This window comes from Colobus angolensis, unplaced genomic scaffold (assembly GCF_000951035.1).
Source record: "Colobus angolensis palliatus isolate OR3802 unplaced genomic scaffold, Cang.pa_1.0 Scaffold15, whole genome shotgun sequence".
Lineage (NCBI taxonomy): Eukaryota > Metazoa > Chordata > Mammalia > Primates > Cercopithecidae > Colobus > Colobus angolensis.
This window is the reverse complement of record NW_012114599.1, coordinates 2,820,083-2,839,839: the sequence shown is the minus strand read 5'-3', so window position 1 is coordinate 2,839,839 and position 19,757 is coordinate 2,820,083. Positions and strand designations below refer to the sequence as shown.

The window sequence follows — 19,757 nt, the reverse complement described above, 5'->3', positions numbered from 1 at the left end:
CCGCCCCGAGCCGGCCGACGGAGTTTTTAAAGTGGGCTGGCGGCCGCGGGAGCCTTACACTCGCGAGCGGCCCGCCACACAGCTCCGGCGCTCGGCGCGCTCCCGCCCCAGAGCTACTGAGGCGGCCGTACAATCCTCGGCAGTGTCCTGAGACTGTATGGTCAGCTCAGCCAGGCCTCCGACTCCTTCCGACTCCCAGCATTCGAGCCACTTTTTTTTTTCCTTGAAAACTCAGAAAAGTGACTCCTTTTCCAGGGAAAAAGGAACTTGGGTTCCCTTCTCGCCGTCCTCTTTTCGGGTCTGACAGCCTCCACCCACTCCTTCCCCGGACCCCGCCTCCGCTCGCAGGTTCCTCCCCGTCACCTTTCTCCACCCCCACCCCCGCACCTAGCCCGCAGCGCGCCACCTTCCACCTGACTGCGCGGGGCGCTCGGGACCTGCGCGCACCTCGGACCTTCACCACCCGCCCGGGCCGCCGGGAGCGGACGAGGGCCACAGCTCCCCACCCGCCAGGAAGCCCAGGTGCTCGGCGTCTGAACGTCTCAAAGGGCCACAGCGACAATGACAGCTGACAAGGAGAAGAAAAGGTAAGCGGGCGTTGGGGCCGGTCGGGGGCCGGTCCGAGGCCAGTGCCGGGCTGCGCTGGGCAGGCGCGACCGAGAGTGTTTGGGAGAAGAGTGCGGAGAGGTGTTCGGTTCTCGAGGCTCGGTTTGGAGGGCTGTGAGGGGGGAGAGCATGTGCCCGGTTTGGGGGCGCGGAGCAGCAGCTTTGCAGTGGAGAATTCTGTGGCTTGGAGGAGTCGGGGATCCGCGCGCGCAGCGAGGCCAAGAGGCCAAGGGAGATGGCCTGGAGGTCGGAGGTGCTTCCGCGGTGCCTTTGAAAATCTCCCAGCCACCCCGCACCAGATTACCGTGGCCACTGGCGCTTGGAAATGTTTGTGGGTGCATGTCCTCGACTTTCTCTGGTCTCTCATGTTGGGGCAGCATCCACGTCTCTATTTTTCTCTGGATTCCCGGGGTCCTTCCAAATGCGCTCCTACGCCCGCGCCGTGGCCCAAATGGGCAAGGGGGGCGGGAGGCGGAGAGCGGCTCAGGGACAGGATCCCACCGAAGAGCCAGGACCCTTCAGAGCGCCCCACTGCCCGGCTCCACACCCCACCGAAGGTTGGAGAACCCACTTCCCTCGTGTCGCATCTTAACTCTGGGGAGAGTAGGTAGTGAGTGACCTGGATTGCCCTGCGGGGGCAGGTGGTTCGGTGTGTAGGGGGCGAACTGCAACACTGGACGTCCCTGGCAGGTCCGGGTGTCTGTCTCCTAAGAGGACAGGGAAGGGCAGCCACGATCTGCCTGCCTGGCCTCGCGAACCTCTCGGCACTGGGTGAGAGGCAACTTCGGCCAACTCTTGCTGCCCTCTCGCCCTCTCCCGGCCGCTCCCAGTCCAGCCGGGCCTGGCGCTACCCGAGCCAGGGTTCGAGCCCTCTGCGCTGCCAGGCAGAAGCAGGTAGGGCCTCATCTGCGTATGTGTGCAGCTCGCCGCCTGTCCCCTTTCTCCTCCTGTCTCCACCCCTGCGGCCCCAGTGGTCTGGAGCTTCCAGCCCCGCGCTCGGCCTAGGCTTGGCGAGGCTATGCTGCGGGAAGCTGGAATCCAACCGCCTGAGCTGCAGGAAACCAGCGGCGGGGCGGTAGTGAAGAGGTGCGAGGATGAGGAGGACCGACCTGCGAAGGAAGGGAGGTGACTGGCCGGGAGGGCTCACTGCAGATGTTGATTTGCTCTTGTTCCAACTTCCACTACGGGACTGGAGCCAGAAACCGTGTATCCTCCGGTCGAAAGCGGCGGTTCCCACCTCGGGCCATCGATAAGGATTTGATAAACGGGAGCGAATCGCGCCTGTCCTGGCTCGGCGCCCGGGCCCTTCATTGCGGGATCGCCAGGGGAGGGGATTGGGTCCTGCTCCCCTTTCCTGGGCCGCACTCACCCCTTTCGCGTCACCGTCGCGCCCTCACACCCAAGACAAGTGAGGGAGCCCTGAGACTGCAGCCGGCACATCCCCAGGGCCCTCGGAGCCGTCCTGGGGTTCCGTGTCTTTTGAAGGCAGCAGAACAAGGAAAAGACTCTTAAGATTCCAGTGCTTTTTGTGAAAACCAATCATAATACTAATAATGACTGAACCATCGAAAAGCAAAATTATAGACAGCTCCTCTGCAGGCGCTCTCGGGTCCAGAGCCGGCGAGGGAACTTGTGTATTTTACAACTGCGATGCCTATCGGGAATGTGCCAATCGCCAAGGTGGGGCTTGATAGTAATCTTGACAAATGTGTGAAGTGTCAGCTCCTCCTGCGCGCCTTAGCGCCGGGTTTTGTGCAGTTTTGTACCGTATATACCGAGAAACTTGGGAGCAGGGGAAAAATGATTTCGACACACCCGGCTACAGTACCTGCTTCGTTAGCGGGCTGTTGGAGAGAAAGAAGGAGCGGGAATGGGAGCGGGAAGAACGCTGACTCCCAATTATTGGCGAGAGCGGCCGCTTTAAGAACCACTGTCGGGACTGCCTGTGAAACGCCTTAGAGGCCGCTGTGTGAGCTGCGGCTCCGGGCTGGTGGCCACGCCAGGGTGTCCGCCCTCTTCGACCTGCCTGGATTTTTGTGCTGCAGAATGGCAGGGCAAACAGCGTGTCCTTCCCCATCTAGAGCCCCTTAAGGGGCTGTCCAATTCCTGTTGGACTAATCATTTTGAGACTCATTTACTTTTCGTGCCTGGGTCTGGTTGCTGGCTGCAGCTCCTTTAGGGACTAAGATGTAATTAAAATATGTGAACCAATGCATTGAAAGTTGGTGTTGTTATGTAAGTGGCTGCTGTAGCTTTCCTGAGTGCCTCACAAGGGCGATGTGACGGTGAGGGGGCTCTCGGCTGATGATTCTGCCCACTAGTTCTTACATTTTGTGTTTCTTTGGTTTAGCAGAGCAGTTTCTTCCTCCAAATGCAATATGGGCAGAACATTTGGAATATTCCTTCTAACAATGGCCCCTCAATAAGTGGGCAGATGATTTTATCCCAAAACGTTCACGCGTCGATAAATATGTTAATGTTTAATAATAAAGAGTTTGCTTTCTAAACGGTAGTTAGCTGGCTAGCCTCGATAGTACCAGTTTTGGTGGCAGTGGGCATTTGCGATGACATCACAAATGTCAGAAACTGAAGCCTGGTGGGTGGGGGTACTGCACTTTCACCTTTTTGTGTATGCATCTATCAGGAATGCCCAAGTCCTTTCACTGGGAAAAAATGTGGAAATTCTGGGGTGCATGGCGTTTGGGGAGTGGTTCAGGCAAATGTAAATGAGATCCTTGGATAATCAGGGATCAAAGTCCTGTCCCAAAGCCAGACCTAGGTCCAGACACCTCCCCAGAGTGCTTATATATTAGTGCTCAGTACAGGTCTAGTGTGGAAGGGGAATTGGAGACACCTGGATCAGAAGTTTTCAAGCTCTCTCCCCGTCCTTCTGACAGCTGGACTTAGTTGTTCCTCCCCTGAAATCAAATCAAACTCCATCATTGTTCCAACTCTGAAGGGAAAAAATATTGCTGGACAGTTTCTCTCAATTTAAACATATATTTTAAATAAATATTGCCTCAACACTTGGTATGTTTCCATTGTATTACCAGTAGTGCAGGATGATACAGAATTGATGTAACACATTGTTGGCTTGAGTATTTAAGTTTTAATTCATACAGCTTTCATGAAGTTCAAAAGAATGCCATCATTTCAGGTTTTTTCAGTGGTGCTTATAGGGAGCCTAGAAATATTTTATAAGAGACCATGGAAATCATCTAGTCAGACTTTTCTCTTTCTGGATAAGGAGACTGATGCCCAGAGAGGTTAAAAGACTTCTCCAGTCATAAGGAAAATTAGTGCTGATAAGAGTCAGGGCTGGTAGTGGTGGCTCACGCCTGTAATCCCAGTACTTTGGGAGGCCGACGCGGCGGATCACCTGAGGTCCGGAGTTCAAGGCCAGCCTTGTCAACATGGTGAAACCCCGTCTCTATTAAAAACACAAAAAAATTAGCTGGGTGTGGTGGTGGTGCCTGTAATCCCAGCTACTCTGGAGGCTGGGGCAGGAGAATTGCTTGAACTCGGGAGGCAGAGGCTGCGGTGAGCTGAGATACCACTGCACTCCAGCCTGGGCAACAGAGTGAAATTCTGTCTAAAAGAAAAAAAAAAAAGTCAGAACCCTGGTTTATTACTTTCAATTAAGTATGTATGTTCCTATTGTTCACAGGAGAGTACCCCAGCCCAGAAATATCTCTAGATAGTGAGGATGATTTCCGAAGGAGTGCCCTCCCCATCACAACTCTCAAACCATTGAACCTTATAGAAAGGAGATTTGCTTTTCTAGATAATTAATCAACACCTTTAGGCTGCAGTATAAGTGATTCTGTTTGCTTTTTGTGGGGAAAAAGAAAAAGAAGAAGCAGAGTTGGAATTGAGGCTGTTCCCAGTGTCTGTAAACTTTGGGAAGATGAATTCATTGTTTTAGTTAGAAAAAATCTACTTATATAGGTAGACCTCATTAAACAAAACCAATGCAAGGACCACTCCCCAGTGGAGCAGATTGCTGTGGGAGGCAGAGAACATTCAAGCAGCTGCTAGATTGATTTTCGTACTGGGTGAGTTGGCATTTTCACTAGGAGTGAAAACCATGAGACTAAAACAGTTTAATTTACTTAGAATGTCCCTCTTTCTTTCTCTGTCTGTGTGTGTGTGTGTGTGTGTGCACGCGCGCGGGAGGGGGGTGATTCTCAACTTTCTAGGAATTTATTAAGTGAAGTGTTTAGAAATGGAAGGAACCAATTAGATAATTCTCAGTGCTCCAGGATTTTAGGCTCATACATTTGAAAATACTTGCTGTCATTAATTGTCTTGAGATTTAGGCTTTTCCACATTTCAGGAAATCTATCTAGTAGTTTTTTGGGGGTTTTGTTTTCCCTGGTTCTGCCGTATGCCAACCTGCTAGTTTCCCTTTTCATTTTAGCCTGAGGAATCTTCCCTTTTGCTTTCAGTACTGACCATCGCTGGTAGTTCATAACAGGTCTTTTACCAATATTGTCAAATTAGCAATATTGGCTCCTGGGGCCCTAGTACTCTATACTTCCACCGCCCTCCCCACCAATACCATGCTGCCTGTTCACATGATATACACCAGCTCTGATACTCTCCCTAAGATATAATCCATAAGACAACAAACTTGTATGGAACACCTACTCCTAATCTGGCTAAAATGCTGAAGAGAATACTAAGAAATAGGGGATATGGTCCTGGTTATCAAGTTGCTTAGTCTGATTAGGAAAAAAAAAAAAAAAAAAAAGGAGATACAAGGAAGCTTAAGTGAAAATATAAGGGGTTGGGCACGGTGGCTCATTCCTGTAATCCCAGCACTTTGAGAGGCCGAGGCAGGTGGATCACAAGGTCAGGAGTTTGAGACCAGCCTGGCCAATATGGTGAAACCCCGTCTCTACTAAAAATATAAAAAATTAGCCAGGCATGGTGGCACGTGCCTGTAGTCTCAGCTACTCCCGAGGCTGAGGCAGGAGAATTGCCTGAACCCGGGAGGCAGAGGTTGCGGTGAGCCGATATCACACCACTGCACTCCAGCGTGGGTGACAGAGCAAGACAACGAAAGAAAGAGAGAGAGAGAGAGAGAGAGAGAGAGAAAGAACGAAAGAACATAAAGAGCTAACAGCTTACATGCTTTTCTGTAGAAATGTATTATTTTGAAGCAAAAGATAAGCTCTGAGTAGCATTTCAGGTAATAACCACCCCCTCCCCCCCCACACACATAAGCACACACGATTATTTAAGAGTATTATATGTATTTAGAGGTGGAGAAATTTGTTCCTAGTGTCCCTGGAACCACATAGGGTAGGTGCTGACCACCAGCTTACAGACTGGCTCAGAAGGAAGGTCAAATGGGAGAAGGCAGTGTTTGGGGGATAATGAGAAGAAAGAAAATACACAGGGCTCCCTGTGATGTATTCTTTATCATGTACTTCGACACCATACACAGAAAGGCTGCTGAAATGGAATGTTTCCTGTTCTTTACACACTTGCTTTGGGTGGGGACATGGAGAGGGAGCTGGTGGGGGTCCACAGATGACAGGGGTAGTAATTTCTGTTCACCTGAGAATATCAGTGGAGACAGCTATGACTCCAGGAAGGCCAAGAAGGCAGAGGGAGCTTCTTAACCAGGCTTTGTGAATGGGTTTCAGAGGCTGGCGTGTAAATCTCTGAAACTGTGTGCAAGGCATTATGTATAGAAGCAACTTGTTCTGAAGGAAGTCTGTTCAGCTCTCAATAGCCTTTCGAAGGTTCTAGGATAGGGAAAAGTCAAGCCCTTGCTCTTGGATGTCTGATTTGGTGACTGCCTTATGTTTCAGAATCTTTCTATTCAGATCCCAGACAGTTCTTGTGTTTCACTGCCATTGCCGCTCCCTGTGGTGGAGAACAGGGAGGAGGATGGTGTATCTAGTAAAGGTTCTGAGGTGCCGCTTAATCTTCCCTGTCCCTGGCTGGCATGTCTGTCCACCTACATGTCTGCCCTCAGTCTTGGAAGGATGGGAAGCTGAGTGCCCTGCACAGGGTAAATACTAGTATGATTCATTTTGTTAATGCTTCTGAAAAATGACTGTGAAAACAAATTTATCCTCAAATATTCCATCATCCTCAAACAGTTATTTGGAGGACCTTCATGTACTAGGAATGTACGTGTTCTTATTAGAAATTATATTTTGTGGCTGGGCACGGTGGCTCACACCTGTAATCCCGGCACTTTGGGAGGCCAGGGCGGGTGGATCACGAGGTCAGGAGATCAAGACCATCCTGGCTAACACGGTGAAACCCTGTCTCTACTAAAAATACAAAAAATTAGCTGGGCGTGGTGGCGGGCACCTGTAGTCCCAGCTACTTGGGAGGCTGAGGCAGGAGAATGGCATGAACCCAGGAGGCGGAGGTTGTAGTGAGCCGAGATCGCGCCACTGCACTCCAGCCCGGGTGACAGAGTGAAACTCTATCTTAAAAAAAAAAGAAAAAAGAAAGAATTTGTATTTTGCATCAGGACAAAACAAAAAATTGACAGTCTTATTTGTGCCAGTGCCGTCCTCAGAACTTTATGTGGATTAATAATCCTGTGAGATAAGCCCTGTTATTATCCCCACTTCATTGATGGGAAAGCTGAAGTCTAGAAAGGTTAACTGCCCAAGGTCATATAAGTAGAATGGGCAGAGCTGCATTCAATCTGAGTAAAGGAAGTCCCCAGAGTCTATACTCTCAATGGGTGTTCCATATATCCTTTCCTTACTGAAGATATCTATAAAGTATGTAATACCGCTTCTGACTCACAATAAGTGCTCTATGAATGATAACTGCCTTTGTTGTTTTCCTTATAATTATTATAATTACTTTTCTTTTTGTGATTTATCACTTGCATCAAACCTCACAAGCAGATAGGGATGGAAGATCTGAAAGGTCAACATGGAACTCCTGGAATTTCTTATTTTTGATGGGTTTTCCTAGACCCTGACAGGAGGTGGTTCTCTCCTGCCCCAAGAAGTTCAAAGCTTTCCACCTCCCACCCTTCGCTGGTGGCAAGACTTCAAGAATTACTTCAGCCTTCAGACTCCATTGTGCAGGAGAACCTATAAGAAGTTCTTCCTCTGTACCTTCTGAAGAACCATCAAGATGCACAGGACTTCCTGTGGCTCTTTTGATCCTTTTGAAATTGCAAGCACAGGAAGGAAAGAATGGATAGGGGGATAAAGAATAGCTATGATTGTTATAATAGCATGTTGCATTTCTATAGAGCCCTTTCGCTGATGAGTCCTGAGCCTTCACAGCCATCACACTGTTGGCCTCTGCACTGTGAACCTAGAGGGTACCTTGAGTTTTTCCAGTGCTGTCAAACAGAATTGCATTGACACATACCTTAACAAAGAGAGAAGCAAGCCGTGTTGGCAACCGTGCATCACAGTCCATGTGGTGGTCATCCACGGGGTGCCCCTAACAGCATCTGTAATTTTCAAGTAGCTGTTGGGTATAATTTGGTGATCATTGTCTGTTCCCCCTGTTGGAAGCCACAGAACTGATCTGATGAAAGCATGAAGTGAAGAGGAGTGGCGAGATCCTTTGTGAGATCCCTGGAGCTGAAGAGTCTGGTGTGGAATGGACAAAAATGTTATCCACTTCTAAGTGACCTTGCTTTTTCTAATTTCTTAAGAAATACCTGTTTGCTTGACTGCCTTAGGCTGTTTGCAGGGGCCACTTGTACGTCAGCAAAACTCTTACTGGATGACATCACTGCCAGAAGTTCCACGTTTCCAGGAGGTACATTTCCCACTGCCCCCACTCCCCCAATCTTGGAAAGATTCCTCAGTTTTAAAGTTGTAAGTAATTTCCATGCCAGACAATGATCCTGTGAACAGATCCTTTTCTCATGTGGAAAAATATTTCAGAAAGGGTGTCTTGTCAATGAGAAAAACGACCCTATTAAAACATGTTTATTTGCCATGTACTCATCTGACATTTTCTGAATTCTACAAAGCCATGGACTTGGATTGTTAGAAGTGTCTTATACACCCCTAGTGACTTCTTGAACTGTCCCCCCCATCCCCAGCCATGGAACTCTCCAATTAAAAAAAAACTAAGAGATAAGTGGTAGCAATCATAACAAATTAGTGATTTTATCTGGTTAGGCTGTGTAATCAAACACATGGTCAGGAAAGTGGGTCCAGTATGTTGTACTCTTGATTGTGGTGCTGAAGGTAACCCCCATTGCCCTGTAGGCTGCCCCCAGAAGCAGGGGGTACAGCTGATAGTATTCTTACAAGTTAATCAATTCTGTAACAGCTTTAGTTGAGTTTTTCTGTCTCATTTTTAGTCCGAGGTGCCCTGATACTGGCCTGTGACTATGGGGAGTCAGTGGCTTGTTATGAATAAGAGGACACATGAGCTGAATCTGAGAAAGTTCAGAAGCATTTTATACATGGTTTAAAATACATCTGTTAAAGTATATGATTATTTTTTGGTAATCACTTAAATCATTGTGCTATGTGTCTACCCAGGCAGTATTTATCTGTCTCTCCATGTTGTATTAGTATAGTATTAAAAAAAATACACATATTTTACTCTAGATAAAATCTTTGCATACTGTCACTACTTTGTATAAGATTTTTCCTGACTGCCTCTGGGTAGGGGGCAGGGAGCAAGAAGACCATCATTCTTTCCTTCCTTTATATTTGGGAAATGGAGGTGCTGAGAGAAACAAGCCACACTGTCTGAAGTAAAACCTACAAGTGGACCTGGGTGTTCATGGTGAGGGAAGGCCCATATGTATCACCTTGGGCTCCAGTTACAAGGTAATGAGCCATGAGCACAAAAGGGTGACTCAAAATTCAATGCCAACCATTCTCATTACTAATGAGTAATTACAGCAAATATTTACAGGCCTCCTTCCTACCTTTATGACTTCCTGTTACTGAAGCACTTTGGAGTATTGAGAAAGATTGTCCTGGAAAAATACGTCACACACAGTTGCAGGAAAGAGTGTCTTTAAGCACACAGGAAAAATCGGTTACTTGGCTTTGTTTATGAATTCCACATAGAAACAACAGAAAACTGTGCCTTTTGAGGGACTGCTGGAGAATCCTTTCTTCTGCATTTCAAGATAAGATTTTAAAAATCACATATATCAATATATGGGGAAATGAGACACAATGTTTTTAGAGAGTGTCTAGAAATAATAGGACTGTGCAAGTTAGTACAGCAAAATTTGGGATCAAAGCATGGGTCATTTGATAAACTCTCTTTTATGAACATTACCTCTACAATATTTTTCTAAATGAAAACAATCACGCTTAATAGAATTAATCAGGATGAGAGCTAGAAGCATATAATTCACTTTACACAGATTGGAGTAAATCCTCATAATGCCCCTTTCCTGTATGTTTAGTTAAAAAAGCACTCCAGGGAGATTGCTTGTGCAGTAAGTTTCTGTAAACTACTGTACCCTTGTATTTCTCTCCTGTTTCCAAGAGTTCTCAGATGCTATTTTCGAATGGCAGTGTTCACTCCAGTGCTGGCTGAGGTCGACGAAGCTAATTTTGGTGCCTTGGTGCCCAGGGTGAAGGGAGAGAGAAGTCCTCTGCAGAGCTAAAAGGACTCTCTGGGGCCTGGGTTTGGAGCAGTGTGGTGTTGTTGGACACACCACATTTCACCTTTAGAACCTTTATTTGTGTGCTTGCACAACAAATGTTTACCCAGATATTAAGATAAGGAAAGTATGAAGGTCACATTTCACTGGTGACAAGAGAGCTTCTATAAATGTAACCATATTGTGCGGCAGGAGTCTGTCTTTTATTCTGTACCTGGGACTTAGGGGGAGTTATTGGTGGGTGGGGCATGGGAGTTGAGGCTCTTCTTGGTTTTTTGGTTTTCTTGCCATCACTCTGTCTTGCCTCAGCTGATGTGCCCCTCCCATTTGGTGAGGGCCTTTGTTATGGCCAAGACGTCTAAGGAAATCCTAGTCTGTGTGGCTGGGCACTGTGTGGTCCCCTGACTCTCTAGAGTCTTCTGGAGTTCCATGGAAATTAGTGCCCCTGTGCATTTCCCTGCTAACTGACTGGAAGGCACCCTGGCTGCTGAGATTGCTCTCCTAGTCCCCCAGAAGAGGTCCGCGTGGTGCTGATCCTGCAGCTGTTTTGGGCCGCCTCAGCAGGATTGTCCTGTCCTCAGAGCATGGAGAATCCTGAGTGGGACAGGGGTTTCTTTTGTGGATTTGGGTGTTTCTCTTAGGAATCTCCAAAGACTAGCTAGACACTCAGGGCCTCAGTGAAAACATGGGTCCTTGGTCTAGTTTTCTTCCCAAGGGCAGCCACCATGGCAGTGGGAGTTCACCTTGCTGACTACAAGGGACCCCACCCCACCTTTATCGCCCATTCACCATCATTCACTGTGCCTCCTAAGTTCCTAATACACAAGCCGCCTCCCACAGCCTCAAAGGCAGTGCTTCCATACCCATTCCATACCCATACTTCTGTTCCCTCACACTAGCTCCTCCATTTGGATGCTTTTCCCCTCTCTTCCTATTCAAATAGCTCCTACTTTTCTATTGTGAGCCCAGGCTTCCCGAAATCTTACACAAAATCACTAAGGGAACGTAGAAATTTCCACAGTGGCACTCTCACTCCCTGCATTACTAGCTTTTGGTTGTTTGCCAAAGAGCCTGCTTATATTTCCTTGTTATCTAATGACACTTTTATTTGTTTTTGCCTTTCTAACAATATAGCATGTTCCTGAAGGCCAAGGATGTCTGATTTTCTGATGTGCCCTAATACCTTACTTTTTTTTTTTGGCTCTGAAATCGTGCTTAGTTTTTTTTTAAAAAAATAATAGAATTGCTTTGTTCATGCCCCTTGGGTTACTTGGAAAGCTTGCCTCTTGTGCTCTGCTTTCTTCATTTATGTAGATTTGACCTCTTTACTTATTTCCCTTTAAAAAGAAAGAAAAAGGAAAAAGAAAAAATTGGGGGGACCAAGTCAGGTCTTATTGATACATAACTTTATATCAGATGCAAACATCAGGCTAGTATTATATTAGTTCTTCACTTCAAGAATGCCTTATTCACTAAGGTGAGTACAGCCAAACAAAATACTCCAGCTTAATCTCAAAGTTAAAAGCAAGATGGGGAAGTTGTGCAAGAGGGCACTAGCTCTCAGTTCAGAGATCATCTTCCCTGGGAAGCCTTCCCTGATTAACTGCACATTGGTTACCCCTGTGTTTGTATATGGTCTTCAGTCTGTTTTGTTATTTGTATGATGCTTTTACAACTTGCTTTTGAAGGCTGGGGGTGGCATATGTCCCTGATCACCACTTAAGTGGTAAGCCCTTCAAGAGCAAGGACCCAGTCATTTTTTCCTGTTCTTTTTTTCCCCACAGAAGTCAGAATAGAGGTCTCTTTAGGTGCTCAGTAATTATTTGTAGACTGAGTAATTCTGTCTGTGTCAGGAACTTTGGGAGTTTGGTGTAGAGAACTGGAAGCACAGGTAGACACTTTGCTCACATCAACCTAACTTATCCTCATTGGTTATCCACCATCCATATAGCAGGGTTTGTGGGGATCATCACTGTGTGTAGACATTTATAGGGTCCCTCCCAAATTCAGGTGCTATGCTGTACGGTGAGGTTACAAAGAGGCGTTAGATGGACCCTGAACTCAGGATGTCCTAAAATGATTTGTTTAAGCAATATAAGATAGTTTATGTTAATGGATGTCCAAGCTCTGGCTTTACAATGTTGCCATCTTGTTAGGAAGTCAAAACCAACTCTGATAAAACATTGAGCAAACAATGGAAGATTGATAGTAATAAAGTGAGAGTAAGGGTAAATAGATCTTGTGTGCTGGGAATAGTTAGGGAAGTGATTAGTGGAGACTAGAGGGAGGTTTCCTGGAGGAGCATGAAGATCTAGGTCTGTCTTGAAGATTAGGTAGAATGTGGATAGGCAGATGAGTATCGGGCATTCCATTTGAGGTGAATTGCATAAGTAAAATGAGGAGGCAGGAATAAACAGAGTGTGCAGGCCAGGACTGGTGAGCCAGTTCCTTCCAGAGCTGGATCTGGAGCTCTGTTAGCAGAAACGAGATGAGGACCAGGCCTGGGCTGGCATTGGGAAGTTTAGGGGCAGGCCTTCCTGAGTCATGTTGTGATGGAATCTTTGGGTTGCCTTGGGGCCATGGGAGCAGCGCATGCCTCTTCTGGCACATGAGAAGCTGCTCGGGACATCTCCATTAGCCCTCCAACCAGAAGCCTGGCTCTAGTGTGAGCACCAAGTGGGTGGCTGGAGGAGGCCATGATTTGTCTTCTATAATATTGACCTCAAAGCCTCCCCTGCTAGCCCTTAGTAAATCAGTCATGTGTGAATGTGCCCAAATCACTCCGATACATGTTTCTTTTTGGCCTGTACAACTTCTCAGGGTAATAAACGCCATGTCTGAGTCTCCTAGTCTATGGAGTGGGAGCTGGAAGAGGACAGCTTGCTGTATCCTAAAATAGCAGTGACCCTCATCCCCATGTTCTCTTTCTGATGGTAATACCTTTGTCCCTCTCATTATTTGATGAGGCTCTCATTCTTTTCTCATTCTGGATTCTAGGTTTTTGAGTCTAACCATTATGGAAAGATAGAACAGTCCCTTCAACATCCCACTATTTGTAGGGCACGAAACAGCCAAATCCAAGTCAGACCATCCCTTTTATGAGTTTCTACCAATAACTGTTCATTGCACACCCTGTACAGAGCACTGTGACCAAGTTGTTCCTTGACATTCCCCTTTCCTAGTGTTGGTCACAACATTCCCTAAAGCCCTAACTCAAGTTCTTGGGATGATACCGCCAGAAGAGGGAAAAAAGGAGCCGTCTTCCTGAAGTCACCTGGGTAGAGCAGCTGGGGGTTTTTCCCCTCCTTGAGCAGGTGTAACCTTTTCCCTGGAGGAATTTAGAAGCACTTAAAGTCACAGCCGGACACTGTGGGCCAGGCCTTGGCCAGAGATCCCAAATCACTGGAGAAGTTTCCATTCCAGGGACCAGTAGAGGCCAGTGGTTCTCATCCAAGTCACTTTAGCTCACTCTGTCTACTGGTACTTCGAGGGAGGCTATATAACTCCTGAGTACTTTTGGCTTGGAATTTAACCTCACAATGACAACTGCATATTTGGTCTTTTATTTTTGGGGACGAAGTCTTACTCTGTCGCCCAGGCTGGAGTGCAGTGGCGTGATCTAGCTCACTGCAAGCTCCACCTCCTGGGTTCACGCCATTCTCCTGCCTCAGCCTCCCCAGTAGTGGGAGTACAGGTGCCTGCCACCATGCCTGGTTAATTTTTTATATTTTTAGTAGAGACAGGGTTTCACCGTTTTAACCACAATGGTCTCAATCTCCTGACCTCGTGATCTGCCTGCCTTGGCCTCCCAAAGTGTTGGGATTACAGGCGTGAGCCACCACGCCTGGCATGTTTGGCCTCTTTTTCCTTTTCTGTCCCTCTAGTAATAAATGCCTGTAGAACTGGGAAACTGCTGCCTGGTCCAGGCAGGATTGGTTGGTTCAATCACCCACTCCACAGTCATTCTCTGCTCATTGCTCATTTGGGAGCACAGTGCAGCCCAAACTAAGGGAACTAGTCTCAAGAATCTCCTAAGAACTCCCCTAGGCCAGATAGTGTTGTTTACCCAAATCTTGCCATGGCTAGAAATTTGAGTCTAGTCGGGCGCGATGGCTCACGCCTGTAATTCTAGCACTTTGGGAGGCCGAGGCGGGCGGATCCCGAGGTCAGGAGTTCGAGACCATCCTGGCTAACACGGTGAAACTCCGTCTCTACTAAAAATACAAAAAAAAATTAGCCAGGCATGGTGGCGGGCGCCTGTAGTCCCAGCTACTTGGGAGGCTGAGACAGGAGAATGGTGTGAACCCGGGAGCGGAGGTTGCAGTGAGCCGAGATCGTACCACTGCACTCCAGCTTGGGGGACAGAGGGAGACTCTGTCTCAAAAAAAAAAAAAAAGAAAAGAAAAAAGAAATTTGAGTGTAGCATCTACCTTCTCACAGCTCCAGGTGGACCTCCAGAAGGAAAAGGAAGATGTCCTACCAAGCTAACCTGTGACTAGATCTCTGTTAGGGTGTGAAACCTATGAACATATCCATGTCTATTCCATTGTGTTCCTTTTCTCTTCCTTTTTAAAGTAAAACATCCTTTTGAAAAGTTCCAATGTTGCCTTTGCTGAACTCCTAGGAAGTACTTTTCCCCACCTTGGCTAGTGAGATGTTGAGACACGGGCACACCTGAGGATGGTGTGGTCACTGTAGCTGTCAGCTAGCCCAAGGCCTTGGGAAAGCCTGGTGAGCAGAAAACCCAGGCAGAAAGGAGTCTGGGTGACTGTGAGCATTGATTCCTTTGTCCTGAGCCATCTCTTTTGAGCACATGTGAAACCATTTTCCATACCCAAATCAACATAAGCCTGGTGATTCCAGGCCACCTGTATCTCCTTGTATGGCTCCAAATATTACCAGGGCAATGACGACAACTTAATTCTTCTTGAGTTAGATCTTCAGGGCCAAGGCAGAGTACATGTTTATTTTGGAGAGAGACAAACTTTCACCCACTTGAATTTCTTTGCCTCCAAAATTAGCATTGGGATGACCACAGGGTTCTGTGTTTCTTGGCTTTTATCTTGCCAAATGGATTGTAAATGCTCCCGAGTCACCTTCTCTTTTTTTGTGTCCCTGGCAAAGCCTACCTCCACATGGGGTTCAAAGGAGCTCTCAAGTCTCTAGGAGTTCGAAAGACTTTTCTAGATCTTTCTATGATGTGTGTGACCTAGGACAGGTAATTTAACCTTTCTTTAACCCCTTTCTAAATGGGGTTAGACATATTTGCTGCTTTCTCAGAGTACTATTATGAGTTTGAAATGAGCTAGAGTTTCATAAAAGCATGCATTTTTAAAGTCTATTATATTTAAAAAATCACTTTTGCAACTATTATCTCAATAGAACTTTGAAAAGTATAAAGGGCAGACCTTCAAGGCATCATTATTAACAAGCACAGCAATATAATCATTAGGTACATTATTGCCTGTTGATGTGATTTGGCTGCAGTTGGAAGGGAGCCTTAGGAAAAGCTAGGAGACTCTTGCTGTCAGGCTTTTAAATTTCTTACCTGGCTGGGATTTTCAGAATTATTAGTTTTTGCTAACAATGATTTTTGGGTATAAGTTCTATTTTTGCCCATACCCTGAGATGTGAGGAAATCTGATTATACCAAGAGACCAAGGACACTTCCAGGATTCTGGATAAAGGGTCTGACCAGTTATGCTCCTTTCCACATCTGACCCGTTTTTCCCTCCCCTGTGGAGATGGAGATGGTTTGTGCCAGATGTGATTTTGTCAAGAATGGGAATATCCCTTCAACTCAGCACAACCAAATCTCTAAACCTAAAGAGCTACATCTGTACCATGTCTGCTCAGGTCCTACTTGTTGCTTTGCATCTTATAAGCAAGACCTAATTGTGGGCTCCCAAAGAAAGCAGATGGCTTGCCCACGGTCTTTAAGAGGTCAGACAGCTACTAGCCAATAGAGAAATAGAGTGAATGCTGACACCTAAAAGACACCTTGTCCTTCTGGTGTTTCTAACAGTGGAAAAAAGGCTTTGAGTGCAAACGTCTGGCTGTGCTACATACTGACCATGAGATGTGACAGGCCACTCAGCTCTGGCCTCTGATCCTTCATCTGTAACATCTCTGATGCCCCTAATGCCTAAGTTTGCTCATCCCTCAGCCCTACCCATGAGCCTGGCCAGCTGACTTCGGCCTTCAGGTCTCAGCTTAAATATCACCTCCCCAGGGAAGCATTTTCTCACCTCTTTTAGTTAACCTCCCTCCTGTTTTGTTTTGTTTTGTTTTAACAACATTTCCCACTTATTTATTTATTTATTTAGAGACAGTATCTCACTCTGTCGCCAGGCTGGAGTGCAATGGCGGAATCTCAGCTCACTGCAACCTCCACCTCCCAGGTTCAAGCGATTCTCCCACCTCAGCTTCCTGAGTAGCTGAGATTACAGGCGTGCACCACCATGCCATATTTGTATTTTTAGTAGAGATGGGGTTTCACCATGTTGGCCAGGCTGGTCTTGAACTCTGACCTCAGGTGATCTGCCCACCTTGGCCTCCCAAAGTGCTGGGATTACAGGCGTGAGCCATAGTGACCAGCCCCACATGTCGTAATTGATTTGCTTATTATCTGTCACCTTTGCTGCCCCCTAGTTTGTAAGCTTCATGAAGGCAGGGAACGCGCATTACGTGCTTACTGCCATATCCTCTGGGTTTGGGGCGGCACCTGCACACAGGAGGTGCTTCTTAAATGTTTGTTAAGTGAAATAACCTGGGGTTGTTGGGTCTTTGTCTTCAACATTATTATTTCTTTTTTTTTTTTTTTTGAGACGCAGTCTCACTCTGTCACCCAGACTGGAGTGTAGTGGCCGGATCTCGGCTCACTGCAAGCTCCGCCTCCTGGGTTTACGCCATTCTCCTGCCTCAGCCTCCTGAGTAGCTGGGACTACAGGCGCCCGCCACCTCGCCCGGCTAGTTTTTTTTTGTACTTTTTAGTAGAGACGGGGTTTCACCGTGTTAGCCAAGATGGTCTCGATCTCCTGACCTCATGATCTGCCTGTCTCGGCTTCCCAAAGTGCTGGGATTACAGGCTTGAGCCACCGCGCCCGGCCTATTATTTCTTATATTTGTTCAGTGCTTATTTTTTTCAAAGCTCTTTATATAGATTGAAGCTTTTGTCATTTTTTGTCAAATAGATGAAACAACTGAGGCACAAAAATGTGATCGCAAAACCAGAAAGTGGCAGTGCCTACCTGAACAGCTCCCAGACCCAGACTCTTTCCACATACCCCTGCTGTCTCTCTTGGCACCTTCTTTTTCTGTCATGGTGATGTTATTGTTTGTCTTATTTGGCACTGTTTACACCAGAGGAGTAGAGGCCATTGTGTGTTGGTGGCGTCTGGAAATACACAACATAGTCCCAGGAGAATGCCACTGTCAGTTCTTACCACAATTAGCAATTGTCAGGCCAGGGGCAGTGATTGGGTGGGTGTCACTCTACATGGCTGGCTCTGCATGTTGAAACGCCACTGCCTGCCCCTCCACAGATGCCAAAGGGATTGGGGGTCCTAGGACTACAGCCCCATTTCTACCCAGCCCTGGCTATCCGTCCACTCAGATCTAGGTCCTTTCTGTTCGGGAAAACATCCTATTTGCATGTCTATTCCTGTGGCCTGCTAGTCAGCAAAGGCAAGTGCTAACCAGCTGGATGATAGCTCTGGGCCTCAGTTTCCCCGTCTTCAAAATGGACTAGTACATGGGAACCAGTCAAAATTGGCTCAGAGATCCCCAGTAGGGTTCCAGCTCCATTGTGAAGTAAATTTCAAGTGGAGCCTGGTCCTGACTCCTGTTTTCACATGCTCCCTTAGAGGGAAGGAAGGTGGATGATTAAAGATAATTGGTGGGAGCTTGTAGGAAGGAACTCCCCGTTCTCCAAGAGGAGGTTCTGTTGTAGAGGGGCAGAGACTTGGAAGTCACTGTTGGGCATGGCCCAGCCCACTTCCATGACAGCAGCAGGACCACCACCCTCAAGAAGGAGGTGGGCTAGGGTATGAGAAGGTGGGCTGCCCAGTGGTTTCTACAAAAAGGGATAGTTGTGCTTGCAGGAGGGGTAGTGTCTCCATCTCTCGATGCCAGGGAGAAGGAGGCAGGCTGCTGGGGTGATGGAGAGCACCCTCAACTAGGTCACACTGCACTCCCTCTGTGCCTCAGTTTCCACTTCTGTTAGATGGTTGATATGATCTCTGCCCTGCCAGTTAGATTGGGGCTTCCAATATCAACTACTGCAAAAGAAGAGGTTGTGGCCACCGTGACTCATGTAAACGTACATGAACGTATCTGAGGTTTTCAGCGCTGATACTGATGTGAGCCACCCCCTGCAGGCAAGCCGGAGGAACTGTGTCCCTCACTCTGAGACAGTGAGAGAGGACTGAACTGGAAAGCTGGTGGCCGTGAGAGGAGCAGGTTTGAAAATCACTGAATGAAGTCATGTTGTACAGAGGGGGCGGGGTGCGTACTGTGGGATGGAGGTGAGTCACAGTGCATAAGTGTCGGGGAGTCACCTTGAACTTGGGCCAGAAGAGTAGAAATATTGAGACTTGGGTTTATCTGCCTCACATCAGGTACATCAAGTTCTGGATGGCTGCCCACTGGCCAGAGACATGAGGTGGACGGCTCCCTTTTGCTGCCCTGGGAAGGCTTTCTGCTGGCTTCGGCCCCACTGAGCAAAGTCTGCTTGTTCACTGGAGTTCACACAGACTCCTTGCCAGGCCTGCCCAGAATCCTGTCTCCTCTGACTTCCTGTGCTCTTGCATAATATTTCCTTGCTCCTTGAATGGCTGGCCCCAGTGCAGGAGTAGCTCACTCACACGGCTGGACTGAGGGCAGGATGTAGAGGGAGGACAGGGATCTGCAAACGTCACCCAGGGGTGCTCTGGGCTCTGAGGGTGGAGGGCAAGAGGGGCAGAGCCCCCTCAAATTCTTTGGAAGATTATAGCACAAGGGGAGTTAGGGAGGCTCTGGGACCATGTGCACACACATCCATCTCCATGAATTGTCTCTCCTGTAAAATTATTTTTAAAGTTGCTACGTTGTTTTCTTCTGATTATAAAAAATACACATGTTGCCCATAAAAAGTCATAGTTAAAAGAAGGCATGGAGATAAAAATAAAAATCACCAAAATTCCACCACCCAGAGATAACCACTGTTAACTCTCTGGTGAACATACTTTTCTCTGTATCATGGATATTGATATATAATTACAGAATACAGGCATACTTCTAAGATATTGTAGGTTTGTTCCAGGCCACTACAGTAAAGTGAATATCACAATAAAATGAGTCACATGTTTTTTTTGTTTCCTTGTGAGTATGAAAGTTATGTTTATATTTTAGCATTATGTCTAAAATGTATGTACTTTTTTTTTTTTTTTTTTGAGACAGTTTCACTCTGTTGCACAGGCTGGAGTACAGTGGGGCAGTCCTGGCTCACTGCAACTTCCGCCTCCTGGGTTCAAGCAATTCTCCTGCCTCAGCCTCCTGAGCAGCTGGGACTACAGGTGAATGC

General features: G+C 47.2%; 1 protein-coding gene across 1 annotated transcript in view; it reads left to right on the top strand.

Moving 5' to 3' along the window:
* Positions 1 to 34: 34 nt before the first annotated feature.
* The window catches only part of EPAS1 (endothelial PAS domain protein 1), a 90,557-nt gene continuing 70,834 nt past the window's right edge, over positions 35 to 19,757 (top strand). Inside the window, exon 1 of the mRNA XM_011935884.1 lies at positions 35 to 587. Within this exon, the coding sequence (XP_011791274.1) occupies positions 562 to 587 (26 nt within the window). The 5' untranslated portion in view covers positions 35 to 561. The remainder of the gene's footprint in view (positions 588 to 19,757) is intronic.